The sequence below is a fragment of the Neodiprion pinetum genome, chromosome 3, assembly GCF_021155775.2.
Source record: "Neodiprion pinetum isolate iyNeoPine1 chromosome 3, iyNeoPine1.2, whole genome shotgun sequence".
Taxonomy (NCBI): domain Eukaryota; kingdom Metazoa; phylum Arthropoda; class Insecta; order Hymenoptera; family Diprionidae; genus Neodiprion; species Neodiprion pinetum.
The window spans coordinates 19451979-19474097 of NC_060234.1; the positions used below are offsets into that span (position 1 = coordinate 19451979).

Genomic DNA, 22119 nt, shown 5'->3' on the forward strand with positions numbered 1-22119 from the left:
TTACAAATTTTTTCTTAGTAGTATATTGTTGGTCAACAGCAGGTCTTGTCGTCACTCGTCAACAACTGATAAAATACTTTTTCACTTATGGGATTCTGTCAAGAAATGAAATTTTTTGGCCTTCAGTGAAGTCGGGCGTCGCTGTTGGAAGATATAGGAACATGAATTTCAATTATGTTTTCTTTGAGTACTTACATGTACATACAGTCAGTCAAGTGCGAACAATAAGTGAGTTTTATTACCTTTACAGTGTATCCTTTCTTCACTTAATTATGTAGCCTTTAATGACTGTGTAAAAGAAAAACTATGGAGCTGGACGGAATCAGAATGTCCGACTTTGAAGCGGGCACAATGGAAAGATCACAAGGAAGATTTGGCACACAATGGGCAGGTAATATGAAGCGATGTTTGAAGATAATCGGAGATATTACGGGAAGATTTTGGCGAATTTTCAGACATTTTTGAAGGTTTCTAGGAACTTTTATAAATAAAGAAAGAATTTGAAAATTCTAGAGTTGAGTTTATAATATTACAAGTCAATATTATAAGGTAATGTACGAGAATTTTTGGGAAATGGAGATGTAGTGTACATAATTTCGAAAGTGATTTACCCCTCGGTCTGGTTAGTACGATCGAATGGTGCGTCGAAAGAGGTCGTCTGTGCATTTTGGGAAGATCGCGATTTTTGATTTCATTTCGTAGGGAGGGTCGGCCATGAGTGTAAAAGTCAGTTTCCGGGACTTTAAGGGTGATATAACGGCCGCCATCTTGAAATTAAGGGTGTAATTTTTTTTTTTTTTCATTCACCCGTAACCGTCAGGCCGCAAAAATTTTTGTCGACAGCTTATTTGTAGTTGATACAACAACCCGTAACGTTTATTAGTAACTTTTTGCGTTAATATTGATAGTAAAACAATTATAAACAAAAAAAAATGAAAAATGAAGGGATAAAAAACTTTCTTACTTCTTCATTTAATTTAAACGGAATAAATTCGAATTCTTTTATTAATTTATTTCTTCATGGAAGTAAATATTACTAATTTAAAATTTTCATATTATAGAAATACAAAAATCATATGATAAATAAATTCTTGATTATTCTTAATTGAGAAAAGACCGTCGTCTCTTGAAAGCTTATTCGTTCTGTTTTTAGTTCGAAAAACATTCATTGTTTACAAATTGTATAAATTTCCTATTTAACGTCGAGGTTAGTTATTTTTTATTTAACCCTTTCATGCACATTGGTGCGTACACTTATCCTCGCGATTTCTTTTGTTCGACAAGTCCAATTATTATGGAAATTGGTATCGAGGGGTTTTTGGGGTCCTGATCACGAATCCACGGTCAGATTTTTAATATTCAAGATGACGGATCCAATATGGCGGTCGAAAATTCGAAAAAAGCTCAGTATTAGCTAATATTGGATATTTCGAATTTCGAGTTCAGACTCGTAATCAGCGATCCCAAAAGCCCATGTATTCAAAATTTCAATTGAATCGCAGGTGCGGAAAAATGTATACATGAAAGAGTTAATTAATTTAAATTGACTGAATGGTAATAATTCGGAATTGTTTCGAATTGAGAATATTAAAATTCAATGATTTGTTTGAATTCATTCATATGTAATTTAAAATAGCAATGGATGAGCTCTAACCTTCTAATCGTAATTTTGGTATAACACAAAGCCTCACTTGTGCCTGGTTAGCTCTGAGGCAGGTGCTTTTACAAAATACAACTTGACCGAGTTTCGACTGGCTTCTGAATATGAAATTCAACCCATCTCGCCTTATTTAAAGTCTTCGTTGGTTATCGCAATTTCAGATAAGCTTAGAATTTTTTACACTGTTGCATTGTTCAGTAAAACTGAAAATTATCAGTTGATTCTCGAACTCGAAAATTGTTTTTTTTTTTTATTTCCGCCCTAACCAGACGACTACAATTTGTAATATTCGTCACTGATCGCTATTGACGCTGGAATTTGACATTTTTACCGTAATACTGAAATTTTTTCTTCTCTTAAACAGTAAGATAAATTCTTTGCTATGGTATTTCAAAACCAATCTCAGACTCGAGATAAAATAATTCAATTGAAAGTGTTGGAAAAAAAAATTTATCATACCGAATCAAATTAAATATCTTAATCAATGGAAGTAACTTCAGTTATTTATAGAGAGCCAAATATGAAGAACATTTCAATTTTCCATGTAGTGTTTACGGATTGCGTATTATAAAAATATATTCACAATCAATATTGAAGTATGCATTAGACTGTGTATCGATGCGATCTATGAGTATCCATCAAATCATTTATGTGAGTACAATTTGCCGTGTATCTTGGCTAGAACTTACCGATATTACGATCTATTCGTTCACTTTTACGCAAGTGATGTTTTTAATCACGTACGAAGTACCGTCGTTAAATTTAAAAAACCTCGAGCTTCCTTAAAATGCTTTGCAATTACGTACGCACGAAATACGGAATTCTGTTTTTCAATTTCACGAACCCTCGTGGAAATGGCACGGAATTATGAAGTTTATCAAATCTCACCGGAAGCGCAAGCTTGGCATACGTCGTACCCCGCAGCCAATGAGTATGGTGGAAAAGACCTTACAGTGGTCCAGGCGGAACTTCAAATCTCGACTAATCGTACTTCATATTTTTCAAATCAAAAAGTAATAAACATATTCGAATACTGAGTAAAGTGTACCAAAAGGTTTAAACAGATCCGCTGTATGTTTTATCGAGAAAAGATCTCGATAGTTATTTTTTTTCTTCTTTTGGGGTCATGAACCAGTATCATCTCGATCTGTGAGTTTTTTGAAGAAGACGCAGCGTTAACTGGCTATTTAATTTATGTTTTTCGTCTCTAATCATGTTCGAATTACAGTACAAATAGTTTGGGATCCCGCGCATATCAAAATATAGAATTCGTGATTTTATTTTTTTTTTTTTTACTATAGAAGAAGCTTGAGTTTGAAAGTGCAAACAACAATACAGTTGATAAGAAGTTGAAGCTCTGAAGTTATTTTGTTGATTCTGGAAAAATATTGGTTACCTTAGAAAAAATATGCTTCCCACAATTAAAATTTTAACCTAAAAAAAAGTCACTAAAAACAGTAAAAACAGTAAAGTGAAGCGGTAATTGGATTTTATCCACGTAAAATGAAGGCAATAACGTAGCAAGAGAATAAAGTACACGATACTTGATTCATTATGTCTTAGAAACCACCATAGATCTCTCATTCAAATATTATTTTTTTAATGATAGAACGATGGTGGAAATACGCCAAATAAAATACGAGGTGTGTTCAAAAAGTAAGGTGACTTTTCTAATTTCGCGGGCTATGTCCGTTCGATCTTCGATTTTTTTTTATGTTATGTTGGTACACTTGTCCCGAACATCTGTACACAGTTTCAAGTGTATAGCATGTTTAGTTTGTTTTTGACAGATACAAAGGTGAGACGTATTTTGGTGTGCTCGGCGATTTTTTGCTATCAAGAAAAATGGATCAAAGAATTTGCATTAAATTTTGTGTAAAAAATGGAATTAAGTGCTGGTATGATTCGTCACCAGTTATGACCCTTTTGAGTAAATCAGGATCATCATTGACGTCATTCAACAGCTCCTGAGCGATGCTCATGCGACGATTCTTCTGGTGAAAATTAAGCAGTTTCGGAACAAACTTCGCTGACACACGTCTCATACCCAAAACATCCGAAAAAATTTCATGGCACGAGCCAACCGATATGCCAACATCCTCAGCAACTTCTCTGATAGTGATTCGACGATTTTCCAAAACAATTTTCTTCACTGCTTCAACGTTTTCATCTGTTGTTGACGTGCTGGGGCGTCCAGAGCGAGGTTCGTCATTGGCATCTTCTCGGCCATCTTGGAAGAGCTTGTACCACTTATAAACGTTTTTTTTACTAAGAGTAGACTCACCGTATGCCACTGTCAACATTTCAAGTGTTTTGGAGCACTTAATTCCATTTTTTACACAAAATTTGATGCAAATTCTTTGATCCATTTTTCTTGATAGCAAAAAATCGCCGAGCACACCAAAATACGTCTCACCTTTGTATCTGTCAAAAACAAACTAAACATGCTATACACTTGAAACTGTGTACAGATGTTCGGGACAAGTGTACCAACATAACATAAAAAAAAATCGAAGATCGAACGGACATAGCCCGCGAAATTAGAAAAGTCACCTTACTTTTTGAACACACCTCGTATGTAGTACAGAAGATTTAAACAGGAAATGTTGTTTACGATGAAAACAAATATCAGGGGAATGAAAACACTGACACTGCCAATCCGTACTTAATAATGTGTTTACAAATAATTTATTAACGTTCTTTTAATACAACATTTTTTTCGATAATAATTGTTACTTAATGTAAGGTGTAAAGTGGGTGTATATTGTGTAAAAATTGTGTTTTTTTTCTTTGACTTTTTTTCAAACCTTCATTGAATATACATGTATTTAAGATACTTTGAACGTGTAAATACATATCCGAGTGCTGGGTTAGACCCGATATTAATAACTAATATTGGAAATCCCGGTGCATGTGATGTGGTGAGACTAATGCGAGTGTTTCATGACTATGCGAAATAGGTGTGCCTACGTATGTACAAAAATTTACACTAAGTTTCGCGTTAAATGCATTGTATACATGATATGCAATGATATGTGTATTTCATTTGTTTTGTGGTATGTAAAATTGAGTCAGCGTCTTTTAAGACATTTTTCAAAACCCTGAATGTAGTGTTGATATCGGGGACAAGGTTTCAGGGCTTCATTTTCATTTTCATTTTCGTTTTTCACCTTCCTATTTGGTTTCATTATAATTGGTATTGTTAACACCGAGTGCAAGTAACTTTGATTAATTACCAACTGGAATAAATAGGAGACAATAAAGTACAATAAATCTACTTAGAATAAAGGGAGTATTCCATAATTATTGCATACCGAATTATTGAGCACGTTTACGTTATAAATCACTTACGGTTACGACTATACCCTGCAGTGTAGATTAAACGATAAACGCCTAACGCTCGAAACCCGGTGAATAAATAAATCTGACTAAATCCGGATACATTAACATCCTCGGGAAGGATCACGGGGCTTATGCTTTGTATTTTATACCTTGAGGACTTTTCTTTCTTCTGCATACCCTTTGAAACCCTTGATTCAACCTTATTCTTACAATATCGTTTGGACATTTGAGTAATGCTTATTCAGCCGTAATATCGTGAATATTCCAAATCATAGGTGACCAGCATCGAGAGCTTTGTTAATGTCACTGACTAGGAGTCCAAGAGTTGGTCTGAGTTCTGAATTTTGTCTGAAAATAGCTTCAAGAAACTCCGGATGGGTCAAAAAGTCAAAGACTTGATCGCACCGATCCTGGGATTTTCCCGTTAGGTGCACTTTTATCAATGATTGTACAGCTGTTCTACATCGTTCCAAAGATCGCGTCAGATACGAATTATCGAAGCTGAACTCCAGCTCGTGAAAAGAAACGACAGCCATTGCGACAGCCCTGAGCGCTGCTCTGATCTCTACGATTTTTGGCTCGTCTGATGCTTCCAGTTGCTGATTACGTTGCAAAAGGCCGATCTGCAAATAAACCATACAAAGAAAAAGAGAATTAAAAAATGTTGATTAACCTGTTTAGGAAATGTTAATCAACCTGTTATAAACACTAATAATATAAATCATTCGGAGTGTAAGAATGCAGTAAGGACCATGAGCCACCTGCCGATTAACTCTGTCAGATCCAGAGGACGAGGGGAACCAACAGCCGGATCAACAGCTACTCGCATATGGCGTTCAGTTGAATTTCATGGCCAACTGTCAATCGGCGGCGTGGCGAATATTTCGTAGTTCTTCGAACTACGATTCATTCGTCATGAGTGATATTTAATACAACAGATATACTGAATTACTTCGTGAAAATATTATATGGATCATTTAACGTAAGGTCAATTCGACTGAATTTCGATAACTGAAACTATATATTGCAAATCTCATTTACTTTCATTTACATACATATACGTGCAGTACACGTTTACTATTACAAAATCCATAATTGCAGAAAACAATAAGATCTCCGATTATTCACTTTACCCAGGACAAGACAGTGATGGGGTCTCACCTTGATCGACAACTTCACGATATTTTTGAGAAGTTTTTCGGGCTGTTTTCTGTCCAAGGCCGGATTGCTTTTCGCTGCTCTTTCGGCAAGTCTATAAAGATTGTCGAGCAAGGACGTGGTCGCGTCGTCGATCAGCAACGATCTCCCTGCTCCGGTGGATACGACTCGTCCCAGGATCTTTTTCTGGGCCCGAAGCCCCAGATCCCGAGCCCTGCCGCCGCTACTACCAGCCGGAAATACTCCGCCACCCGTAGCTGCGGACTGCATCACTGTATGGAAATTCGAACGAATTTTAGAGACTCACCGTGGTGTGTAATTGGGACAAATACCTCAGACTTTGATCTTTCGGCTTATAAATTAGTTTCGTAACTTTTGTCAAAATATCGTTTACTGTATTAACGTTGAAATCCTGAGTGAACTTTGAGCGTTTGTTATCAAGCCATTAATATTGTCAATTTATGCATGGAAAGGTTGATATGACAGCCAGTACGTAAATGTGCTGAAGCAGTCCTTACTGAATATTTTGAATTTAATATGAACGTGTTATCGAAAGTTAGGATACTTTAGCTTCAACTTTCGAATCATGAGAACGAGTTACACACGTGTTTCTTCGTTAGAGTACTTCAGGCTACAAATATTTTAATCAGCCACACCTATATGTATACAGATAATGGAGATTATCTTTACAGGATGTACAGGTCATCCTATAATACTGTATCTCCTTGGTATTTTTTTTTTTTTTCGTTTTTGGTTTTGGAGTAAATGAATGGAAATTTATGTGTACTATATATAAATATATATATATATATACACACACACACACACACACACAGTATATATATACAGATATAATTGCGTATGCCGTAAGAATACTTTTGTGCAAACAAAACGAGGTAGTTACCCGAAGTGACTCCGTTTGTTGTGTTGAGCCCTGCGTTGGCGCTTTCATAGATATCGTGCTTCTCATTTATTATTGCACTATTTTGTGAACTGATATTTTCTTGTCAAAATGGATACACTGAATTAGTTAACCGTAAACAGTTAGACCAGTACTCAATAACAGTTTGAGTCAGTCAGTACAGGAATATCTCAATCTACTTGCAACGACGGCATGGCATGATGAAACGTACAGGATATGTATCCTACAGAATGCTGACGTATAACTGTGCACCAATAGGCGTAATTAACAATAAGAGTGTTTACATACTTACCATCAAACATTGGTAGACCGCAGTTTCCTCTTGATAACGGAGTCCAAAGAAAAAGTGCAAATAAGGGAAGTCGCACGTCGTTCAAACCCAGGAAAATGAACCAAACGAACTCAAGACGACTGAGTATCTTATGCTTTTCAAAATAAAACGTGATAATGATTAATAAACCAAAACAAAATTCAAATTAATGCTAGGTCGAAGGATTGAAATGAAGCGCAGTAAAAATTAAATCAAATATAAACACATAAAAATGTGTAGGTAAAATGATGTGTAATTTGATGTTCGTTACTTATATTCAAGAATAAAGACGGATATATTAAAATTTGGCGAATGTTCAGACTCTTTGTCCGTAATATTACCATAAACCGATATAAATTAATGCTAAGTTCGTTACTATATATTCTAACTCGACCGGTCAATATTGAGATTTCTGATCGAATGGATTTCGGTGAAATTTGCTTAAAAATAGCTAAATATCAATTTTTAATTACTGGGAAGAAATGAGAAAAAAAATTTTCGCTAAAACTTTAGTAGATTAAATTAACCCTCCGTGGTCACACGTTCTGGCTGTAACACGCTGGTCACATGGGAACATAATGACCCTAATCGTGTTTGAACTTCTGCTGCGTTACCGTATCGTTCCGAATGACTCGTACAAATTCAGGATACTAGTTTAAACATTCTAGAATGTGAAATTAACGGTATTATATTTTAATCGAATTACAAAATAGCGAAAAAATTATCAAGGGTCCGACGCGTAAAATATGCTTAAAGAAAAAAAATAAAAATCACAACTTCTGCAATTTACATCTTTTTTTTCATAAAATTTCAGGGTGATACTCTTGAGATACGATACTTTGAGATAAAAAAAAATCCAAAAAGCTCCATGGTTTATAGTAGTTTTAGGTTAAAGTTGCATGCGGGGTCGTTTGGACCCTTGGTGACCACGAAGGGTTAATGAGAGCGCTAAAATCAAACGAACAAGTTTGAAAATAAGAATAAAAACACAAGAGGAATAATTTAATATGCATTCCAAAAAACATTCGAAAGCATGCCGCAGATTTCAGCAAAAGCGCCGATATCATACGCACTAGATTTATGTGTTTATAAATCTATATTACATGTATCTTCACAGGTAATGTTACTTGACAAGTAGAGACTTGTTACGATTACACGGGCTGACTCCTGTTGACAATCGTATGTCAAGACTGTTTTTATATCGTAAATCGTGTCAACAATCAAGCTTTAGACACAATACAGTAGATTACGGATCGAGAAGAAAGTAATAGCTGACTGTTTCGCATGGTTTTCCTAAAAATTCGTGTGACTGACGAATTTGCATTCCCATATTTCGTAATATTTTTCGTCACTATTTCGGGCTCTGGAAGACCAACAAATGAAAATTCATGGCTGCCTACCTTGATTACAGTCGGTGACTGCTACGAGATGGTAAAGTAGCCAGCTCTGTAACTCCATAACTGCAGTTCCCCACGCCAGCTGAAACAAAAATAATTAGGACAAATTATCGTTATGTTAAATGGGGCATTAAGAAGCGAAACAGCACGAAATATAATGTGTTTCCAAAATATTTGTAAAAGATCCCCAAATTGGAGTTTGGTTGACTAGTTTTTTATCCGAAGAAAATTGAAGTATAATAATAATGGTCTTGAGCGCAAAAATTGATTAAGCCTGTTTTTTTTTTTTTTTGTATGTAAAATCTGTCCTAGCAAAAGTCCATGCGGAATAATGGCAGCAAAATGTAATTGGAAATTTTTGTGAAGTTTTTTATCAGAACTCACAAATTCCATTACTCGTTACGTCATAGATTAATGTCGATTCATTCATATACACAAATTGGAATAAAATATGTAAATGGGAACTTCGTTGATGTTAAAATGATCACCAAGTATAACATTAATCACCTAAGTCGAAAAACTAAAATAAAACGCATGTGCAAACAGGGAATAAAGGACATAGCTTTATTAACAAAAAATATGAAAAATGCTGTAAAAATAAGCTATTATGCCATGTTTGTAATATCTTCTCAGAATAATGATTCGGTTCCTTTTGGAATGAGCGGATGCAAAGAGCACGTTAGAAATTACAATTCAGCATTATCGTTTTGACGAAACGTTTTGAAAATAATGAAATACTAGCGTATTTGATTTGTAACAAGTTGTTTCCCGTTTAACAGGATAATTGTTACACGGAGGTAAAGTTATTTCGTTGTACAACTGGAGGATTCTTCGGAATACAAAAAAACAATGAAAACTGCCACGTTTACTCTGCACAAGAGTTTGTCGTATGGAACACTTTCTAATTATAAAAGATAAGCTCTCAACTGATTAGCATGAAATACGACTATTTACAAGTAGATAATACGAGCATGATGTAGATCGTATGTGTAATAAGAATTCTATGGCCCCATTTGGACCAAGTATTCGATACGCGCATCAGGCACAAAATTACTAACCACGAAGTGAAGCGACTGATAATCATTATCTGACGCCAAGTGCAGTAACAGAAATTTTAACACCTGAGGCTGTTATGATTTCTACTTTTATCACTCAAATTTCAACAGACTGGTTACGGTTCTCGTCAATTCTTGGTGTGCTTTACTCTGAAAATTCAACAACAGCCTCTTTCTACGAGACATTCAAATTACAGCATGGAGTAGCGACTTGAAATACATACGTTATTTAATTTTGTACCGTATCCAAGGTTAAACCTTTTCTATCTTTAACCCTAGAGCACGTGTATCTTTTTTTTATCTTCTAACGCCGTGAGTGGGGTTGTTAACAACCCCACGAGTTTCTCGTTCGTAAGATCGTTCTAAAAGCAATAATGGGACTTGTAAGTACATAAATATTTTCCTTTTTTAATAAAGAAACGAATGGTAAACAGGAAATATAATTTTGTTGAAATTTAGTCGGTGCAAAATTTAATTAACTACCAAAAAGTGCAAAAAAACTGGTAGAACGTCAGTTTTTGGAATAAAATCTCAGATCCTTTTTGTAATGAACCGATATCCAAATTTCTAATGCGATTTTGAAAAGGATACATGAAACTGTCAGAGAAAGATAAATATATCTATCTCCCGGTAAAAAAAACATATTTATTTTGGGATATGAAAACGGGAAAAATACGGAATACGATAATACGAAAAAAGTTAATAAAAACGTAACAAGAAAAGTGTTTGTAAGGGATTTTCATACGTTTTTTAGCTATTTTATTTTAAAGATAGTATATAATTAGTAATAACAAATTGAGGCAGAAATCGTATAACTCATTCAACTGCTGTAGCGCAAAGGCAACAAAGAACCGTTGGGTACTTCTCGCAGATTAATGAATTTCTCTTAGACATTAATACTAATATCTTCAATATTATATAGTATTATAACTATTTTATTATCTGATTAATAATTTATAAACAACAGCCTGCGATTTTCCGTACGAAAAAACCGAAAGAAAATTTGGCATTAAGTATCATAATTATTATTATTAAATAATATACATAGAATGTATGAAGGGGTGCGACGAAACAAAATTTTACGTGCGATTATTTTTTTCTTAAGATCGATAGTACTTTGCATAAGAACGAGTTTATTTTTTTTTCGAAATTCCCTGAGCTTTCCCGGTTTTCCAGCTTTTTTCTACACGTACGAACCCTGTTATACAAACCGCCAAGTTCACGCGCGTAAAAATATAAAGTAGCGAGTTAATGAAGGAAATAGCTTCGGTGTGTGAAGTATATTTCTTTAGATAATGTATGCGATTCTTGACGCTTAAATTTCATAATAACAAGTCAAATACGTTTATTGGAGTATGAAAGTAAAATTGAATGTCAATTTTTAGGTCAAGAGCGCAGTTTAAAATACGGCTGGGGTAGTTAACTACCCGTACGTGAGTTCTAGGGTTAAAATACATCGTGTATTCCAAATATCTTCGAACACTCGAAAAAAAAAAAAAACCCTTATCCGTTTCGATTTTCGAATAAATTTTACGCATAGTTAGGGTAACGTGGGACACGACGGACCCCTTAAAAAAATTTTTTTAAAAATATCGAGATATTATTAGAATTTTGTTAGATATATGTTGAATAGAAGTACGCAAAATTCATTTCGGGCAAAAAAAAAATTCTTTTAACAATGATGTTCAGATAGAAGCCAATTGCTTCGAAATATAAATTTTTTTTATATTTCGAAAGACTCTTGGTATGACATGCTAGCTTTATTGCTCATTTATAATTATAGTAAAATATACAAATTTAGAGATAATCGAGGTACAACAGTAGTCATTCCGACAATAATAGGAGATCATAGTATTTCTAAACTAGCAGTCCATTGCTGCTCCGTCCGCGACTAGTTTCACATGCTTCCTGTGGCAAAACTATCAGACATAGTCATATGCTCTCGCGAACTTTTTTATAGAGCTCGTCGAGACCTTGGAAAGTCTTGAAAATTACTTTCCTCTATCGGTAAGAGTTTACTCAGCGTTCGCATAGATAGGCATATACGAAATATAGCATAAAACCTGGCCCGACGTTGTCGCTATCGACAGAAAAAAAAAAGAATCAGCAACAATTCGCTAGTTCTGGAGTTATAAGTGAACTTCGTACAGACAGAAAGATGTTCAGTTTTATATATGTAAAGCAGAAGAAAAGAGGAGCGAAGTTTACAAAAAGTATTAATTACTATTGGAAAATAGTGAGTGTGAAAAAGTGATAGGGATAAATGACAAATTTTCCAAAAATTACTGTAAAAGTAAGTATTTTGAATAACATAAGTTATAAAAGATGTAGGAAACTTGAACGTTCTTAATAAAAACGCGTATTAAATTGAAAGGCACTTACACTTTCTGCAAATAGGATTTGAGAGAAATTCTAAACGTCTATACGAAAAAACATTGCGCAAAATTGTCGAATGTTTCCGAACTGTTCCGATCTCACCCGACGAGCAGATCCGCCATTACATTATTTCGTGCTAATTTATGTGATGCGTTTATGATCTGACACGTGTGGAGTCCCTGACTTGTAGAAGAAACAGGTGGAACTATTAATCAAACATTAAAGTAATTTGTAAATATCTACCACCTATTAATAACGTGGGTGTTTATTTAGGATAAGAACTTCACATCAAACACCGTTCTTTTTTACCACAAAACAAATTTTCTTTAGATCGGTATTATTTATTCAATACATTGGTTCTTGTGTGCGAAGTATATCGCAGGAGTCGTAAGCCAGCGTAACTCACGATACCACGTGACTCACATTTTTCGTATAATGGTTTATACGAAACGTGCAAGACTTTATTATGCTCTTTACAGAGCAATATACTAACTATCGATATTCGAATCCATTACACAATTTAATACAATGATTTGCAAGTACCGCAATTATTTTAATTTAAGAGTCTAATATTCTTATGAATCACTCTAAAAGATATCAACTCTGCATTTTCACAGTCACTGTGCGACTTCTTGTGACTCTACCTCGACTGTCAATAAATTCTTACTTTTTATTTAACATTCGAGAAATTTTAGGTTATAGTACAGTTGTTATCCGCAAATGTAATTGTTGACGAATATCTGATGGATCGTACTTACACAAAGCTATTTCTAGCCACTTTGGAGTGATTATTTGTGAAAACAAATTTAGATGTTCCCTGAAGATTCCTACGGAGAGTGCAATAAGCTCCAAAACGTTATAAACGAATGAATAACATTAGAGTTCAAACATTTTGCACGGTCCAATTACAAAACGTTTTCTCAAATTGTTGATATCTGAGCTTCTGTTATTCGAAGTTTCTCAGAATTGCACTTCTATTGCATACAGGGTAGTGGAGTTTCATTAGTGTTCGCTGCATCGTTGTCGCAAATAACGATGGTGGAGATTTTTAAACGATGGATTCCCTCGACTTTTCCTAACTTTTGGTTTCGATGGCACGGCCCATTTATGTTCAGACCAATGAATTCATGTCTTCGATTAGGTTTCTCTGAAATAATCGCAAGTCATTCGGGTAGAGGGACTCGAATTTTGCACCAGCTTCGTAGCTAAATGTATAGTAATGCGTTGTAACGGACGACGACCACCTGCCTGTGCAATCGTCATCGCCTAATCCGACATAGTCCACCTCGGGCTAAATTCATAAATACCTAGTTGATCGAACACGTACGATCAGAGCGAGAACAAGTAGAGGCAAGTCTATATTGTAAATTGTGACCTAGTCAAGCAAGTTACTGACACTAGACGGATTGAGTTGAAGTTCATTTTCTTGACTCAACAAACGTGGTAAGTTTTACTGTCTTCCGGCAACGTCTGATGCATACCGCTGTTTCATTCTTCCAAGATTTCTATCAGTGACTCTCCGAAGGATTCAAAAAAGAGAACAAGTCCTTGAATATCGATTATTTATTTAAAATCGTTTTAAAACAGAGAAAAATATACTCGTTCGTTTTACTCTGCAGACGAGTCATTTTATTTGATAGTCGATTCTGTAAAATCCCACCACGACTATTTATGTTATAACGTTGTTATCGTAGTTAATTGTTCAAAATCACACTGATGTTAATTCTAATCAACAATTGGTAATACGTATCAAATTGACTATTGAGAGGAAAAAATTGTTTCGATAAATTTGTACGAAACAGTTTTCCAAAAAAAAATAAGCAGTCGTGGAGTGACATCAACGAGTATAGTAAATTATTCATTCTTCTAAAGCGGTTTAAAATGACAAATTGATATCGAAGCCCTTATTCATAATTTAAATCTGATTTTTTTTTTCAATCTTAGGTAAATGCAATAATTTCATACACTTAACGTGCGTCCATCTCCTGTTAACGATATCAAAAAAGTACCAATTTTCGACCGTTCCTCTCTCTGTCTCCCAGCTTTTCTTCCAGTAGGCTCTCTCGAAGAGCTATATATTCTCTAAGTGGGAAGTTTCAACGTACAATCGAGTCGACATAGCAGAATACTGCAATATCCCCCCGGGCCTTCGGTTCCCCTCAAGTCTTATAATACATATAAGTAAGAGTATTTTAATAAATCGTTTTACAGTTTGTAACAAGAATAACCACGAAATAATGTGATTTTCACGAGATTAGTCAGTTTTATTTATGATCGATATTACAAATATAAATTGGTTGTGTCTCGGATTTTCATGACACAGTTGTAAACATACCATATAATTCTTTGCTGTGAAATGATTAATTAGGTAAAACTCCAAAGACGAGTGTTCCAAATGGATGTTGGTAAACTTCAGTCGAAATCCTGCTGGCAATTGATTGATGAAAATCGGATTAATTTTCGAAGTAATCAATCGAAAGCATCCTCCGAGAATTCTGTAAGGTCGTCGAGCATTTCTTTCTGCTAAGGAGATGACAGAAAAATTATGTGCAGAATGGACATATTACTTCTGTTTAATTTTATTCAACATCACAACGAGTAAAGTAATTAAAGTACACATAACCTCACATCTGTATATATTACAAAACTCGTTTGTCAAGTGTCCTTTATTCTGCCCCACCTCTTTTTCTACAATATGTACAAGTCAGCGCTATTACAACATTTTGCGTGTGTCATAAACAATTTTTGTTTTCGTTAGCACAAGTACCTCACAGAAAATTACTGCACTCGGGTACATTGAACCACTTATTACACACGCAAGTTCGGGTGAGCGGCCATGTTAAATTTGTCAAATTGATCACAAGTAACATGACTTCTATCTGTGACAAGGGTCACAAGGGTGACAAGGCTGTTTATACCATATCGCATCGAATTAATACAGAGATCAGTGTTTTTTACACCTGAGGTGTTCCGGGATGGATGTTATAAGACCCTTATAACCAAACGTCCTTCTATCGCAATACTTCACTCTGACTAAAAGGAAAACAAAAAACAAACAATTGTATCGTTAAAAGTGATCCTTTTTCAAAACATTTACATCACTATACCTATAAATTCCCCATACGCTTAGACAAATTGTAGAAAGTTGAACGAGTTCTCACGCCTCATACTTTTGTTCAATTATAGTACGGCTAATAGGTCAATACTATTGAATTCGTATGCAAGAACTCGTTCTCGTAGCAAACGGCTCGAATCTTTTCTGTACACAAGTACGAGCCTATACGTAATTTTTCAGTTAAACTACAAGTATAATGCAACGTCTTTATTCCTAGAGCTGCTGAAAATCAATACTACACGCAACACCACCTATATTACGACGGTGCAAGGAGGTATGTATGTGTGTACGGATTATAGCGTGAGCTTTCTGTGAACGAAACCTCGCACGCACAGGGAGCTCGACATTTTTCTTGCCAATCCCTACAGGACTTCGAGCTACAGTTGTGCGGAATATATATTTAACCCTACAACTGATGACTTTATTTTTCTACCTTGAAACGCATGACTGGGGTGGGGTACGAACTATCCTATGCTGCTGATAAACAGACGTGGTTTTCTTCTTTTTTTTTTTTCATAAAGAGAATGGTGTACGAGAAATATGATTTTATTTACATTTAGTTAATGAAAAACCCATTCGAAGACTAAAAATCGCGTGGGGTGCGTTCGGACCTCAGTTATGAGTTGTGGGGTTAAAAAATCGTTTCGTTTCGATTCTGAAAATTGATGCATCAGGTGAAAAAAAAGTATCGATTCCGAATAATTGATGAGTGTCTGGTAGGGTAAAGAACTGTAATGTTAAAAAAATAGATTATTTCATTAGGTACTAACTAAAAACCTAGACTTCCCAAGAAATGAATTCCACAATTTTACTTCACTTGACATTGATCAACACATTGATTCGCTGATGCGCGTAAAAAATTGTTGAATTTACAAAATATGACAACCTGATAATAGCAAAAGAATTTTATTGTTAGTTCAAGTAAATCAGGTTTTACTTTATACCACGAATTGTTGTGTTGGCCATTTTTTTGTCGAATCAAATAATTCTACTCTGTACTAAACATAACTTTGAATTGAAAAAAAAGCATTTCTTTCGCCATATTTGATTGACATCTTCGGTAAATTCAACAAATCTTTTCTCTATCTGTACCGAGTGGGTACAAGAAGGTCGGAAAAATTGCGAGGACATTAATAAGTAGCACGGCGCTTGGAAATTAAATTATGTCCGAACATCGCCATGCTAGTATTACAAAGTGGCTTATTGGAACTTGCCTGGAATCTTAAATAAATCGGACGTCAAATATTTTTAATATAGCGTTTGTATGATAGTCTTTACGCAATCATTGCCAAATATATCGTATATTTAGTTTCCTTTCTTTTTTAAATCTCTCTATCGACATTAGAATGTATAACGCAATTACCTGATTTTCCTTGACCATTTTTGCGGTTTTTTTTTTTTCACACGATCGGCTTGTCGTAATCGAACGTATATTTCTAAACGTTCGTGCTCTCAAAAGAAACAAACCATAAGTTCGATGTGAAGATTTCCAGCAGGAAAATCTCACATACTATAAAATATTGTGAAGTTTAGGTTTTCTTGAAATTTTCTGTGTTTTTTCCTTCAGGTTTCCTGAGCATTTCTGCGCGACGTTTTTTGTGAGTTTCGACCCAGGCCTTAGGAAATGCTTTTATATTACTTCAGCATACTGTTTAAATGATTCATGCGACACTAAATATTAACGGAAAGCATTATCAACCACAATTTGACGAAACAGGATGGAACAGCACTACACATGCGCTACAGCTCCGACTAATTGCGCGCCGTTGGCAATGAATAGTGAAGAGATATAGTTAATCGCTGCAGTGACTCAGTTATCATATTAATAAGGACCTACATATGGCGAGTAGATAGAAACATAGAGGATTCTTTGTCAACTCGACTACTTTTTCATCAGCTCCTTCGAAATTTTTTTTAATTATTAAACAGGTCCCATTTGAAGTTGAGAAAACACCCTATGGATTTATTTTCAATTGTCATATAAATATACATCACGTTTGATCGAAGAACGTGACGTTCGTTTTTCGACCTAAAAATGCTTCGACTTTTTATGGCCAATGTTTATAAAACTTGATTAAGTGGCGGTCTGTTAAATGTAGGTACTGACGTTTGATTGCCGAATACTTAAAAATTTGCGACTTTGTTCGTGAGGTGCAGAGCAACAAAACATAATAAAGAAGTTTGTATCTATAGCTATTTGACTAATTTTTATTCAGTGCAAGTAGCTCATCAAATTTCTGTTACGAGGAATGCAAAACCAGATGATATGTATTTACGTTTACATAATATAGGTACACATTTCTACTGTTTTTGGACTATTGTATTCCTCAGACATCACGTCAATTATTATTGCAACCCCTGTTGTATTACATTTCTTAACAGGTATTTTCACCGTAAAACATCTGATTGCTTTCAAAGTTACGTTGTAAAGCGAACGTATATCACCAACGCTTTGCATCGCCAAGAAGCAGCTGTTGCTGGGGTACCGGCAGCTGTGTAACTGGTAAGAACCCCTTATTCGTTAATATCCGAGACTTTTCAAAAGACACCCCATGCCACCTGGCTCTGGACGATGTGAATACATCTTTCCTCTCCTCGCATACATACGCGGTACCCTTGAGCGTAAATATACGAGTGGATCAAATTATAACTGCGACGTGAAGTATCGAGTTAACGTCTACGGGACGAGCCAATTCACGCTTCAAAAAGTACATATTTGTCCAACTTTTGCGTAGCAAGAAATGATACATTATATTCATCGATTTTGCTATGTAAAAAATGCATGACAACTTCCGTTAAAAAGATGTCCAAATGTTTAATAAAACATTACAGTTCTCAGATATTTTTTACAATGCGTATTTCATGGTTTTTAAGGCACACTGGGAATTGCCGTATTATAGGTTTTTGAAACTATTAGAAATCTTATGTGCTAGTTAGTTCAACTATTCGTCAACCATGTAATTCCACCGCTACTCTAGTAATAACTTCTATCCATCTCTCAAAAGTATATTATCTAATTAAGAGAACAAATTGCTCTGTTATTTTATCGCAGATCATGCCTAAGTCCAACAACAATATTTTAGGGTTCCGCTAGTTACGAAACAGGAATAATAATACCCGCATGTAACATCTGTGATCAGCAAAATTCTAATTAGTTTTTTGAAACAGCATGAGAAAATTAGTTCTCATCCCGGGGCTTTATTCCGAAATTTGATCGCTTGTGTAAGGTGAAACGGTAAATAAATGATGTGGCTAAATATTTTTAAGTTGATTTTCCGTGTGACATAACGCTGATAGTCCGCAAACAACGAAATGAGTAAACGTGCAAGAAACTTATTCAATAACTGTGGACTGATAGAAAAATCGTCCATGGTATAAAAATGATGGGTGAATCTGACGTAGTAAAATATTCATTGCGTGAAAAGTTCCAAGTGGTAACATATGGGGCGGTCTCCGATAACTCGGCCATTTTTTTTTTTTTGCACTCTTGGATCTGTGATTTTATACGTTCCCAATACACTGTTAAATACCCTGTAAAATTTACAGCGAATTGAAAGATGTCGCTTTGAAAGGGAAACAATTTCCATTTTTTTTCACCGAAAATATAGCGTTTGTGATGCCATCAAAAATATAACATATATTGCACTGAATAGTTCATGTAAAAATAAAACTTTTTTGTATTGAAGTTCTCTTTGTCCGACTTCAATCTTCCATGATATACGAATTAAAAAAAAAAAAAAAACCATTTCCGATAGGAGTAAATAAAAAAATTTGAAAAAATTTACAGAGAGTAATATTTTATAGAAATTACCGAAAAAAGTTCGTTCATGTTTGCAAAACTATTTTGATATTTCAAAAATATGGATCATCGAGTTTTTGTTTTTAGAACAACCGTGTCCCACAACAGTTGTACATTGAATGTGAAGTTGGATACACATCTCTTGCAAGTATTCTCAGATATTGTACCAATGTATTGGACATGAAAATTTTACCTTTAGAAATTCATAATAACGGAATTCACAAGAACACCAATATATTTTAATTTTATTTCTGCCTCTGTATCATATATTTTATCCCTTGATGAAATAAATAGAATATTTAATTAACAAAAATACAAGAAATTAATGTACTAGGTATGTTTATTAGCTGTAATTCAGATGAGATGGCTGCATTTTTCTACCGGCAACATCACACGTTGCGAGAAATCTTAGAAATCTAACGCTGCGCTGTGTACAGAAAACAAGGTTTTCTTTGTTCACATACGGAGCATGTAGAGCATTCTTAGTATACTTACACTTGTATATACAGTGAAAGTAATAAAAATGCATGTATGTCGCTTTTTGCCGCGTAATTACATGCAAGTGGGAGTAGCTGCCACAGCTACTTCATTCAGTTGCTTCATGATTCACAATTAGTTTACAGCTCGCGTATTTCAGCGTACGCAATAATCAATAATTTTTGCTATGAATTTCGTGCAGTACTTTGAATGAGCATAGCTTAACATCTATGACCAATAAAAAAAACAGATATATAGAAAATTTTTCATGTCTAGAACTAGAGGTAATATCACAAGCTCTGGCATTGTTCTCGCGACTTCAGAACGCGGCATGATGATTGCTTGACACACCGATCTTTGTAGAATAATTTTATGCAATAACTGGTTAAAATGGTTAAAAAAAAAAAAAAAAGACAACTATTTGCAGATTACATGCAGCAAGTGCCTTTCTATGATATCTAAATTGCATTGGACGGTGAAAAATTGTATTTAGTTGCGTCTCTCAAAAGTCATCGAAAATCTGCAATCATATTTTACTTGAGTATAGCATTGCCTGAACCGCTTTACTGATATCACAACCGGACGAATGAGTCCGTTTTATGACTAACGCGTTCCTTCGTTCGTTACGTCGCGCATTGGTCCGTGTTGCAAAGGCACTTAATTCTTGTCGTACACTCGTCATAGCTGACGAGTAATTGTGTGATTTCATAATTTAAGAAAATACTAGAAGGAAATAAAAGGACCTGTCGGCAATTTCGCCAATTATAAGTAAACGATCAGATGGAAATCTTTGGATTTGGCTGCCATTTTGATATATAATCTTTTGTGCTACGATATTATGAAAAGCTCTAAAATTTAGGCCTCAGAGCAATTATGACAATTCTTTGGCGGTGTGTTGAACAAGTCAAAAATATATAAATGTTACTGCGATATCATTGCACGTGATAAATTCTAGCCGATGCGATAGCTGCGTCCGCGTCGATAGATCGCTCTACCTACTGAATAACCGCGGTGTGTTCAAATTTTATGTAAAATCATTATAAAAATTCGATGAAATAATTGGTCAACATGTTTCGCGTAAACGGTACTGCCATAAGATTTAAGATTTAACGGATTTTCGTACACATATTAAAATCGCAGCCAGATCGAAAAATTTGCATTTACGTGCAATTTGACAGATTTTCATACACATGCGAATCAAGTTCCAGATTTCAAAAAAAAAGTATAGCAACTAGGCAGGTTTCCATGCGATATATTTCGAGCAGTTGTAGAAAAGTAAGCTTAAAGTCTGAGAATATGTATAATTTACGCCAGTAAGATACCTTTTTTCCTGACTCAATTCATTTAGACGTCATGTATAAGGGAGTTACGTTGAAAATACTTTTAAGAGTTGTTATAACAAGACAAATAAATGCAACGATATATTGTTAGGGCGTTGACTGAAGATATATTAAGAACCGCGAACCCTTGTGGGCCAGAAGTGCGATCCTTTTGAAGCACGGAAGAGCGTGAACACCTAACGGAAATTATATTGTTTTGCGATTAACAACTCAAGTTGAATAATACGATTATTCGTTTATAGCTTTCGGCCTAACTTGCAAAAAATTATGTGGTCAGTTACTTGTCATATAACGATTGCAGATGATTCAAAAACTGCCCCCAAGTACCCTGAAGTCGTTCGAAACACGTTAAAACGTTATAATAAAACGTAACTTACGAGTTCATCGAACGAAGTATTAAATAAGTGTAGAAAAATATAATTATCCCCGGGCCGTTCGGGAACATCGAATAGTCACGCAAATTTGCCCAGTGTTTACGGCATTTGCACATCTTGAGTCAACAATTAAGATATCTCGAGACTTTCAGAATCATTCTCATTTGTTCTCACATATTTTTGTTTTACGTCAATACAATTAGGTAAATGATATAATGATATTCTTGCTAATATGAAGAACTGATATGAAATTTCAAAATTCTGATTTACCCTACAACTAACCTCGGATGCAGTTTAAGTCGCAAATAGCGACACAGCTCGGTTGAAAAATTTCCTCAAGTGCTTCAACGTGTAATATGTTGTTGTTGGGAATCCGTATTTGCTACACCATCCTGGAAATCACTTTGCTATGATCAAACATGACACTGCAGACAAATTTACGATTATGTCCAGCGTTGAGGCACGTAAAAACCCCAAAACCCACAACGCGAGAGACCAGCGCTCACTCGTCACTACGCAATACGCATTCGTCGCCGAGTGTCGCCTGTTGTGATCAACGTCCCGCTCGGTTACCATGGAATCCAATCACGTGGTGGGGGCACAGTGCATGGGTGGGAGAAATCAGTGAGGAAACCATGGAGACTAGAGTAAAGGAGGTAAAGGAGTCCAATTTTTGTACCTTTGATCCCGTATTAAAAATCCGTACAATAAGGCTTGCGCAGGCTGACGCTGAACGGCGCTGATATCGCAAAGATCCAACAAGTGACTAGGTGACTAGACAGAGACAGATATAC

At 35.2% G+C, this 22119-nt stretch overlaps 1 protein-coding gene across 2 annotated transcripts; it reads right to left on the reverse strand.

Annotated features, from left to right (window-relative positions):
- Positions 1-4332: 4332 nt before the first annotated feature.
- On the reverse strand, positions 4333-21888 carry sigmar (Tumor necrosis factor alpha-induced protein 8-like protein sigmar). Of its 2 annotated transcripts, XM_046617329.2 has the most exons (6): positions 21608-21886; positions 14993-15253; positions 14556-14743; positions 8793-8871; positions 6164-6432; positions 4333-5625 (listed from the first exon to the last, which is right to left on the reverse strand). In XM_046617329.2, exons 2-6 carry the CDS (start codon positions 15015-15017, stop codon positions 5272-5274), a joined length of 915 nt encoding a protein of 304 aa, XP_046473285.1. In that variant the 5' UTR covers positions 15018-15253; positions 21608-21886; the 3' UTR covers positions 4333-5271. The 2 variants fall into 2 exon arrangements, 1 of the variants encoding a protein (XP_046473285.1); XR_006882193.1 differs by lacking the exons at positions 4333-5625; positions 6164-6432; positions 8793-8871 and having other exon boundaries at positions 14461-14743; positions 14849-15253; positions 21608-21888.
- Between the last annotated feature and the right edge of the window lie 231 nt (positions 21889-22119).